This window comes from Corvus brachyrhynchos, unplaced genomic scaffold, assembly GCF_000691975.1.
Source record: "Corvus brachyrhynchos isolate BGI_N302 unplaced genomic scaffold, ASM69197v1 scaffold97, whole genome shotgun sequence".
Classification (NCBI taxonomy): domain Eukaryota; kingdom Metazoa; phylum Chordata; class Aves; order Passeriformes; family Corvidae; genus Corvus; species Corvus brachyrhynchos.
The window spans coordinates 1,435,194-1,446,850 of record NW_008239758.1 but is presented as its reverse complement, the minus strand read 5'-3'; the positions used below and the strand labels follow the sequence as shown (position 1 = coordinate 1,446,850).

The window sequence follows — 11,657 nt, the reverse complement described above, 5'->3', positions numbered from 1 at the left end:
CAACATTTACAACAGTAACTTGAAGTTTGCAGCTCCAAACTTCTCTGCACCTTGGAACTCACGGTACACTTTGAGTAGAAGGGGTGACAAGAAGTCGAGTTCAGTGGACGCTGGAGCTGTGGCCACCACCAGCACTGCAACGCTGCAGCAGCATCTTACAAGTGCTGTCAAAGGCAGCTGACAGAACTTAAAATCTCAGAGAAGCAGGCTCTAGGGATAGATCCCATTCAGCTGCGAAACAAGGCAACCCTGTCATAAGAAAACTCACCAAAATTGAAAAGCAGAATTCCAAATAATAGCAGATGCATCAAAGGTAACAATCTTTCTTATCCCATGGTACAGACATTTTTTCAACACACAGAATGGTGGCTATGTTCTGCATTTCTGTTTCACTTGCCCTCTGGCACAACGGGAGGCTCCTACCTCCTCATTTACTTGTCAAGAGCCCCTTTAGATTGCCAGGATGATCATTACTAAATTCCCACTTTCAAGCTTCTGTTGAAAGCTGTCATCTCTTCCTTCTCTCTTCCTCCTCCTCCTCTAACCTAAAAAACAGATGAAGTTGTAAGTGCTATTTAGATTAGATTTCATAGTAATCAAGTGGTACAGGATTATTCTACAAGGCTATAATAATCATTCAACACTGCTAGAATACATTTCCATAGTAATTAGATGTGATAGACCTCTTCAGCTACACAAATTCCAGCCCACTGACTCAAACTCTAGAAATGACTGGAAAAGGGGTTTATTCCCTCATTTTCACATTTTACCATATTTATCTTCCTTTTGAGACGCAGAGGATTGAGTAAGAAGTATAAACTAGTCCTAAAAAAGGCTGAGTGCTTCAGAAGCAGAGTAATGAAATCACCTAACTGCACATTGGGATTGCAAACCCATCTGTAATGAGAGATGTCTGATAGATGCAAAGGATCAGATCACTAAAACACAGTGAAAAATAATTAAGTGATAGAAATAATTAAGTAATAAAACAAGTGAAAAGTAATTAAGAAAAAAGTACTGTGAATTAAAGGCAAAAAAGGTCACAAGAGGAGTGCAACATGAGATCACCACCAAATTGTGATGGAAAACTCTCAGTGACATCCCCATTGCATGCTGAGAGAATTACAGCATTAGAAGAGACCACAGAAACCAGGGTGGCACTAAATAAATGTGTCATCTGAAGCTTACAGAGTAATTTACCTCTCCCCTTACAAGGAATGATAAACACTCTCGAGTTTAGAAGTCTTCTGATGTGTCCTCAGCTTTAAACCCCACAGCCTTTCAAGAAAACAAGATAATCCCTCTGTCAAGGATGTGACATATGCTGGACACCTGGTGCTAATTATCCACTTCAAATCAATTAAGACCTACTATTTTATTTTCCAGAGGTACTGTGTTCCCTCAGTCTGTATCAACGTTGGCAAACACTGTGGTACAATGGGAGCAGATCTGTAGAACAAAATGGTTTATGTGTAAAATAAGCCTATTTATTTTTCCAAACTGTTTAAACCTAGATAAGCTGCTTCAGATGCTGGTAGTACTGGTCACTAATGCTTGGGAATTTATAACAAGTAGCAGTTTTTCTTCTCCCCTGACAGATGAACCAATCCAAAGGAAACAACTCCAGGACATAAGAATGGCTCTTCAAGAGTTTTCAGGCAGTTTTATGAGCTCCTCCTTCTCAAAATTAAGAGAGATTTTCAGCTCCAATTCTATAATATGATTTTATGTATTTGCTCTTTTACTGACAGAGTCAGTAAGTACAAAGCTCTAACTGGAATAAGAGATGTCGATACAGCTGTCCTTTAGATACATGGGCTTGTCTCGTTACTGTGGACCTTGTCATCATCCCTCATACTACCTTTGGCAAGAAAATGTTAACAGCACCTAGAATTTTCTTCTAGAGCTTTGTAGCCAAGACTCAAAAATCAGTAATCTAAGGGGCCCTCTGCTGGCAGCTCCTTCCCCAGGTGTTGAGATCCATAATTGCTGTCAGGTCAGACAGCCTGGGCACATCCATCTATTCTGTCACAAAAGCACTTTCTTATAGTAAAGTCTCTTTTCCCCCACCAGATAATGGGATTTTAAAAGCTTTTTTTGCCCCATCCTTCCTCCTCCACGTAAGTAACGATCAGAACCCACAAACCCCTCTGAACTGAGGCACCCCTCAAGCAGCTGCAAGGAAAGGAAAACTGCTTACAGCAGACATGACAAACGAGCAGGACCAGTGACGCCTTCCTTCATGCACTGTGGGCACTCTAACCTGCTTCCACCTCTACCTTTCTCAGTCCGTTCAGCGGCTGCTCGCCATCCAAACGGGGCTGCCTGAGTTTCTGTGAGGAGCGACTTCACTTGTGGGCAGTGCTTAAAAAAATGCAGTGGGTAAAAGTAGGATAAGCAGTTCAGCTGAAATATTTCTGAGGTGAATTTTTCATGGCCCAGCTGGCTTTTGCAATGAAAAAAAAGTGGCTCAAAATGCAAGCCCTGCAAGTCTGCTTTGATCATCCTCACTGAAATAAAGCAAAGAACTTCTCGATACATGAAATGTCAACTGTTTAAGAAGCCACTTTGACTAAAAATGAGACTGGTTTAGATCAGTTCTAGAGTATAAAAATGACTCAAACTTAATGCTTTGCCTTTAATACTTTTATCTACCTGATAGCACGATCCAGGGTATCAAAATTATAGATTTAACAGTAAGGTGCACACTGATGTGTTGGACATATGACAAAAAAAGAAAAATTTTCTCTTACTAGAGATTATAAAATTATAAAGCTGGGGCAATCAAGAATCTAAAACCCAGTCTATTGCTATCTGTATATTTTGAAAAAACAGAAACCTGCCTCCATTCCTCTGTCAAACAAAGATAAGCTTTAGCTGTGAGTATTTAAGAGCTGAACAAGATCAAAACTCGGGGTTGATTTTTAGAAAATAAAAGGGGGAGACTCATACTTGCAAAGTACACTGTGCAAACATATCAGCACCTTGAACTCTGCCAGGGCTCGCCCTGCAGATATAATATTCATAGATAAATGTTGGGAGGTAGGAAATTGGTTCATTTCACAGCACCCAGATGCATAACCAGCTCCACGCTTCTATTCAAGGGGAATATGAGGCAGTGAAACTACTGCATACAGACCAGAATGTCTTGGAGATAAAAAATACCCAGAAAAAACAATGCACATCAGAGCCTATCTGTGGCAATGGGGTACAAAGATGAAGCTTATGCAGATCAAGAGAGAAAGCAACAAAAAAGTGGAACTATACGCCAAGTGTGGCCCTTTCCCTCTCTAATGCCCTAAACTCATATTTGTAAAAGGGACTGAAGCTGATAAAATATTTACATATACACAGGGATGCTTTGGTTGTGGCAGTGAACAGCACTCAAGGAAATGTAAACCAATAAATACCATTACATGATAACAATTCTTGTGGTTACTAAACTTTTTTTCACTACATGCAAGACAAGACACCAGCTGGATGTGTCCAGGATGTGACGTGTCCCTGGACTCTCAGAAGAGGTGGGCTGCTCTCTATTGCAGGAGCAGGCATGTTTCTAAAAGGTCACCCAGCAGATTGGTCATTTTGGGTCACAAAAACCCCAGAGGCCTGGCACAGAAAACATCCAAAAGAGAGCATTGCATGCACCTGCAAGGTTTTAAACCACTGCTTACTCCCTTTGCCCTTATTCCCTTCCTACACTCCATACATCTCCTCCTTTGACCACAAACACCAGGATTCTCACTATCTAGAAAGCACCTGCCCCATTCTTGGCTCGGTCTAACATAATTTTAGCACTGAGGGTCACTACAAAGCAAGCTCTCGCTATTTCTGCAATGAGACCGAAGCACAAGACAAACAAGAAAGCACTTGCTGAAAGCGAACTGTATCAAAAAGCTTACTGCTAAGTAAATATATCCTTCAGCTTTGAAATATTGTTGCAGGAAGAAACAAAGCAAATCTATGCTTAGTTATTGCCAGAGCAGAATTCAGGTGTTTTATTAAGAAAATACTGTGCAGGTTCAAGCAGTAGCTTTCTGTGGTTAAATGAATTCTCACTCATATTCCTTCTCAGGTACAACAACTTCTTATATTTTATGACTTAATTGAAAAACATGCAAAAAAACTTGGAACGAATCCTTCTATTCCCTTTAAGAAACCTGTTGAGTGTCTTTGGGGTTTCCTTCCTGCGCTGAGTGCCGGTTACAGCCTGAGTGAAAATATGGCAACAGACAATCTATGATCCTGTTTGTTATGGCATATGTTACATTTTTCTAAGTACTTAGCAGAAGAACCATAAAGGAATGCGATACATTATAGTACTTTGTTACACTCAAAGCTTGGCAGTAAAAAAGAGCCATGTTTCAAACAAAAACTGGGGTCCTTTATCTGTATCATTGAAAACAACCATAGTTATTCTGGAAATTCAGGAACTCTGGAACTACAGGCATGCAGGAAGGGCACAGCTAAGTAAGAGAGAAAAAAGCTGGCAAGTGAACTCATTCAATGCTTCCACACATACTGCAAGTTTAATTTCTTGTGTTTTGATTAGGGATTTGCAAGGAGTAAACCTCAGTGTTGGCCAGCCAAGTCAATATCAGAGATAAAAGGCCTGTCAGCCAAAATATCCAAAACTATGCCTCAACATCAAGGTCAGAAAACCTCTGTTATTCCCAAGCAAAAAGAGTGTTTGCTTCATGTCTCTTTTGACTTGTGATGAAGCCTGTCCTGGCAAGCACTCCAGGAGTCACCCTCGTTATAAAGCTACATCCTGAGCTGGTTTGCTCATTTGTAGGAACTACGAAGGGGGTGAGAGGTACTGAGCAAAGCTGAACACATCTGAGCTTTAACAGCCTCTGCCTCTCTCCCCCTTTCTCTCTCTCTCTCTGTCTCTGAAGCAAAGCAGAATCTCCTGGAAAAGATGGTCCTGGAAACTCTGAATCCGATGCACTACAACATCACCAGCCTGGTACCGGACACGATGCCAGTGGCCACAGTGCCCATACTCATCCTCATGTGCTTTCTTTTTCTAATATGGAATCATGAAGAAACTTCATCAATACCAGGTAAATTAACTTTCACTATAGTGCCACATAAAAGTTTTCAGAGTAATTTTTGTTTGTTTCTCAAATTTAAGTGAGAAAGTAATGCTGAATAATTATTGTATGACAACAAAATTCATCATGAATCAGCTTAAATAATATGGATTTTTAAAAATTCCTGATAAAGGCAATCAGGCTTATTCTAACTTCAGAACTTCCATAACAATCGTGGGTTGGCCGTATGACATTTAGTTTTCATCTTTATTATGTGTGTGCTAGAAAGACATAATACTACTTTGCAAACTCTAGATGTTCACATTTTCATGTGCATTATGAACTACTTTCACACGTTTTAGAGTTTAAGTCTTTCTAAATTGCCTTTACTCTAAACAACTGTCTAAGAAGCTATTCAGATCTTAGTAGATTATCAATTTTTTTCTCCATCTTTAGCACTGAAGACTCTCCAGAACAGAAAGACATCGAATTCCCTTTCCCTTCTGTCGTGTTTTGGGGGCTTGTTTAGATGTTACTGACTCAACTCCTTTTCCACCAGATGCAATGCCCTGCTGCGTGAAGGAGAGCAGTGCACACATCTCTCACAGGAGCTGGAGAGCAGTAACCCTAAACCAGTACAGTGACTCCTGAAATTCTGAGAAAAGATCCTTGCCCAAAAGATCATTTCCTCTCTCTAGGACATAGCTGCTGTCCCTCCACGTGTGAGCAGCAGCTGGGAGCTGCACAGAGCAGCAATGGGCATCGTTTGGTGTAGGTACCACTGAGAGCACTCCAGGCTTCCTCAGCTACTGAGACCTCACCAACACAGCTGCAGCTTCTGAGACAGTTTCAGAGCAGGATTGTTTGTGTGAACTGCCCAGCTCAGACTGTGACTGTCATGGTAAAAAGCTCCTTGCAAAAGGGAGATGCTCCAAGGTGTTTTCTTGTCCGTGAGCACTGCTGAGACCAAACCTCTCTTACCCTGTTTCTTAGGGCCAGGATACTGTATGGGAATCGGTCCCCTCATTTCACATGGGAGATTCCTCTGGATGGGAGTAGGGAAGGCCTGCAACTACTACAATAAGACATATGGAGAATTTGTGAGAGTTTGGATCAGCGGTGAAGAAACATTTATAATTAGCAAGTAAATCCTTATTTTCTATGCTTAATAACTTGAAAAGCCTTATCATATCTTTACAACCTCTTTGCTACTTTTTTCTAAAGTAGAATTGAAGTTACCATTTTCAAAAATTTTCCTAACAAAAACTTTTACTTTCTGCTATTCACAGACCTTTTTCTAATCTTGTGTTTGTTTAAGGAGTCTGCTATTGAAGTTTTAGTGAATTCTCTCAATATTTTTTTGTGGAAAGGAAAGTACTGTGGCTCAATCCTAAAAATAATTTACCATCTATTTTACTATTCCATTTCATATTAGGATTACATTCAGTTCAGGGATCTAGACTGACTGCAATGTGGGATTAAGTCAAATTTTCACTTTCTATGTTCTTAAATTTCTGCTTAAAGCAGAAGTGAATGCTTGAAGGTTATGGCTCCAATTCAGCAATTTAGTTAAGTAAATACAGCATTATAGTATTATGAGTAATTCCACTCCAATTAATGGGATTATTCATAGGCTTCAATTATACACAGTATTAAACATAATGCTAAACTTCAGTCTATCATTTCATTAGCTCCAGTGGATGATTGCTTTCTTCTTACACTAGATTATTATAAGTCATGCCATGAAAAAGAAAAGAAAATAGAGTAGTAACATGTTTACCACATGTAATTGATAAAGAATCAGAACCTTTTTAGTAACAATGTCAATCAATTCATACTTTCATTAAGTAAAAGCTTCTGAGAGGCAGCACAGCAAAGAGAGTTACCACAGAGTTTGCCATGTGGTGCAAGGCAGCTTCATCTCTATTTTAACCTCTGTAGAAAGAGGTAATCATGACAGGAAAACTGTTTACATTCCTACCCTACACAGGTGCTGCAAATACCAACTAATGCAGTCAAATGTTCTGATAATGCCATGAATGCTTTGAAAATGTTACAAACTCTTATTCCTGTCTTTCCCTGTCTGAGCTACCAATTCATCAGAAACAAACGAGGACTGCTGCTAAACGATGCCAGTTTTATACTCAGTACATTGCTCTTCTTCAGGCATTTTTTGCTTTAAATCATTGACTGTACACAGAATATAAGTATTTAACTTTTTTTGAAAGCAAGAATGTAGAATAAAATTTTCAGTGGATCCTAAATTCACAGCAAAACTAAGCACAACCTGGCTTCTGTATAAGAAAACCAATGTCATCCTTTTATCGCCAGTGTCATCTGAACTTTTAGCATCAAATCTAATACTGTGGTGCTACTGTGCAGAGAGAGGGACTTGCAGTCTTAGTTACAACAGCTGAAGTCTTTTGGAGGGCTTCATTAAATCATTTCATAGGAAAACCTGCTTATGCAAGGTCCCTTGACAAAACCCTTCCTTAAAGCACTATGCTGTGTCTCCTGCATAGAGACACGTGGGATGGGAGGAATTAAAATGAGCCTGCTGCACCTTTTCCTTTCTGGGGACAGCTGTCAGAATTCAACACCATCTTTTCACTTTCAGGGAAATACAGATGGTGTGCCCTGACATGGGAAAAAAACTTTATTGTTAACTTTACCTCAGGTAAAAGCTAAACTATAAAAACCAGAAAACTATAAAACCCAGAATATTTGCAGTCAATAGCAAAAATCACGTTTATATTGCCTGACTGAAAAATGAATTAAACCCATGTAACAAGCCTGAGGTTTGGCCCACAGACTATACTACATGGTAAAGAAAGAAGCATAGTGCTTCATTTCCATCTTTGTTCTGATTTTCTCTCTTTTGGTTGAATTCTGTTTGATCAGGTTTTTATCACATCCACATTTCTGAAATGCTGGCTCCCTCTAAAGGAAATGTTATCTTAAAGCAAGAATGCTGCCTGCCAGCACCTGGAAATTAACCTTACTGAGTGTAAAAAGAATTATGCATAGCATGGATTTCCCTCACTTGTCTATTTAAGAATATTTATTATTTATCCCACGCATACTATCATATCATGATGATGCATATTTAAGTGATGGACGTGTATTTATGCTTTCAGTATGTGTCTGGGAATGACCTAAGAGCTACAAAAGTATAAATACTATTGACTATACAAAAATAAAACTAATTAAACACACATCAAATATTTTACCTCATCCTCTGAAATGTCTGACATCGGTCACTGACAGAATATATCATATATATCTACACATTTCCATGTATACACACTAATCAGTTCAAAATCCTTTGTTAACCATTTGCATTTTAAATGAAAAATAGTTTAAATCTGAACAGAAGAAACTATTGCTCTAATATAAATTCTGAAGGCATTGATCATCAAGATTTTTAATTATGTAAAAGGAACAACATTTCATGCTAAGCATTGTACTTCCTGCTAAATAAAAAATGCAAGTCAGCACTTGGGAGCAACTGCAGAATGTCAGAATACAAATGCTGTATTCAGTCCTTGAAACAGTTTTTTATTTGGGGCTTTTTCCTCCTTCCTTTCCCAGATCCTCAAGTGTGTTCCACGTAATGAAGCACTGGCATTACGTGTCTCGGTTTGGGAGCAAGCTGGGACTGCAGTGCATTGGCATGTATGAGAATGGGATCATATTTAACAACAACCCAGCACACTGGAAGGAAATCCGGCCCTTTTTCACCAAAGGTAACTCCGTGTGCACTGACACCCTGCACCACTGTGACACACACACCCCCAAATCTTCTCTGAAATGCTGCTGGGTTTGTCTGAACCCCTATACTTTCCTTTCAAAGGATGATAAACCAGTTCAGCTCCAGGATGGTTTTATCCCAGGCACTGACACAGTCACGTTTGCCCTTTTATGGCACTGTTATCACCAGCTGCAGCGTTACAGGAGGTACCAAACTAACGGAGCTCTCGTTCCTTTTGCACAAATGTTGCAGCGCTGTCGGGCCCCGGGCTGGTGCGGATGATCGCCATCTGTGTGGAGTCCACCATCGCCCACCTGGACACGCTCCAGGAAGTGAGGACAGAGCTGGGGAACATCAACGTGCTCAACCTCATGAGGCGGATCATGCTCGACACATCCAACAAGCTCTTCCTTGGGGTCCCTCTGGATGGTACTGACACCTTCTGTTTTCTGCCTTGGGATGGGTCTGAAGCACATATCCAAGGAAAATTCATTGATGCCACTCAGCGGTTTTGTCTCAAAAACCAGAGCAAGAACAGACTCTTGTGTCGCCATATAATGAATTAAAATCTATTTATTATCGTGTTAGTTATGAAAAAGAGTTTTATATGACCAAGAGTATACATTAGCTTGTCACCCACCTTAATGAATTGTACCCTTTAAAGAGATTTTTATGCACCAATTTGGTACAATTCTGATATTATATTATATTCATGCAAGAATCTGAAATCCTTCTACCAAACTAGATGATTGCTCCAAAAAATTAACTTAAAAATTTATGTCTTCTTCAATTTCTTCAGCCTCAAACCCTATGACAGAAATAATATTATCAGGGTGTCTAAACTGCCCCATTTCAGTGTTCTGCAAGTGTTCTGCTCTCCTGTGGCAGACCCTTTGGCTCTGGCTGACACACCTCTGTGCCCTTGTAGCAAGTTACCAGGAGTTTCTACAGAGATGGAGACCCTTTTTACAGTGTGCTACAAATGCTACCTACCAGTTGCTCATCAGATTCCCACTAACTTAGCCGAGTAGGGAACACGACCTTTTTCTGAAGGATTTTTGTCACTTGACTATTGACTTTTTTTTTTTCTTTTCAGAAAATGCCATTGTGCTTAAGATTCAAAACTACTTTGATGCCTGGCAAGCACTGTTATTAAAGCCTGACATATTTTTTAAGATCTCTTGGCTGTGCAAGAAGTACGAAGACGCGGTGTGAGTACCGACCGCTCTCCAAAGCGTTTGCGCGGGATTCTTCCTTTCTGAGGAGGAGCCTTTCCCTTGATGCTTCCCTTCTCCTTTTCAAACTGAGCTGTGACCCTTGCAAAGGTGGCTGCTGAAGTCCCCTGTCCACAGGGCCAGGACAGGATCAGATTTGTCTCTGGTGGTACAAGTAGCTGAATTCCTGGGCCACTTTAAGGCTTTGTCTGTGCACCCCCAATTTATTCACCAAAGTAGCAGTTCGTGCACACTCAAATGTGAAACCAAACTGAGATTGCTGGTTCATTTGCTTTGTAGTTTTATTATGGCACTGATTACTGCTTTATCCTGTGATGCTAATAAACTACTCTGGCCCAGTTATTACCAGAAAGCCCCTGGAGGCAAATATTGATATTTCAAAAGCAGCCCCATAAAAAAGGACTTAATAATAAATTTTTACTGCAAAGAGAAAAAGAAAAAATTATGGACTTAAAGCAATGCAAAGAACGACCACAGGATATGAAGGCATCTAATATTCTTCTGATAAAACTTGCAAAAAAAGACCACTTGCTATTTCTAATACATAAAATATTTATAAATACTGAGATCTTTATGGGGATTGAAGTTTTAAATGCATTTACCCTACAAACACAGTCAAATTATCAATCTCAACAGTAAAAAAAACCGCATTTGAAAAACCTGAAGATTTAATTCAAAAGCTTTTCAAAATACCTTTTTAAAAGAATTGCCTTCAAATCTGTAATTAACTGAAAATCCCCCCAAAATTTATAACAACATTTGAAAGTTGCTGTTTCCACCACTGAAACACAAACTGTTAACACAGTATTATTATTTAAATATGAAAAATTTAGATCAGCTCTACCTCAAGAAACAATTTTTCTAACACTTGTCTACATTTTTCTAAAAATCATCCCTTATATTCTCTAAATTCATTTTACTCATTAATAAAATACAAGGAAAAAACCAAATTTTTTGGAAATGGTAACAAATCTTTTAAAACTCTATTCTTTAATAGTGTATATAGACACCTTTTTTTCCTCTTCAGTCTATTCTATAAAAAGAGAACAAGATTTCATCCCAGACTGACGAGCAATTAGTTAAGAATAATAAGAAAATATACCTTGCCTTAGTATTACTACTTTTGCAGAGAACCATACAACCATTCTTAGGAATACTTAATTTCTGCCATTCTTAGATGCTTTTCTTGGTATAACTTGTACTTCTAGCCATACCCAAGTGCAGATATTTATCAATATGTTGGATTTCATCTGTTTTCAGCAAGGATCTTAAAGGAGCAATGGAAACCTTAATAGAACAGAAACGACAGAAGCTTTCCACCGTTGAAAAGCTGGACGAACACATGGATTTTGCATCCCAGCTGATTTTTGCACAGGTATAGGGAATTTACTCAAAATATGGCTAATTCTGCTTTTTCTGACATTCTGCTGAACACAGGCTTTGCAATTTAAACTTCACATGCCTCTGTAAGTCATGTCATCATAAAGGGATGCTGATGTTGGTGCTGTGGAGTCCCTGGCAGTGGCTCAAATAGGAATACTCATATTTCAGGGTCAGGTGCTTTTCATATTTATTTCATGGCTTAAACAACATCCCTAAAATTCTTGCATCTATCCCTGAGTGTCCTTCAGTCTT

The 11,657-nt window shown here is 39.2% G+C and overlaps 1 protein-coding gene across 1 annotated transcript in view; it reads left to right on the top strand.

Annotated features, from left to right (window-relative positions):
• Positions 1-11,657, top strand: part of LOC103621248 (aromatase) — a 21,980-nt gene that overhangs the window by 2,310 nt on the left and 8,013 nt on the right. Inside the window, exons 2-7 of the mRNA XM_008640019.2 lie at positions 4,899-5,066; positions 6,030-6,180; positions 8,628-8,782; positions 9,040-9,216; positions 9,884-9,998; positions 11,283-11,397. Of these exons, the coding sequence (XP_008638241.1) occupies positions 4,922-5,066; positions 6,030-6,180; positions 8,628-8,782; positions 9,040-9,216; positions 9,884-9,998; positions 11,283-11,397 (858 nt within the window). The 5' untranslated portion in view covers positions 4,899-4,921. The remainder of the gene's footprint in view (positions 1-4,898; positions 5,067-6,029; positions 6,181-8,627; positions 8,783-9,039; positions 9,217-9,883; positions 9,999-11,282; positions 11,398-11,657) is intronic.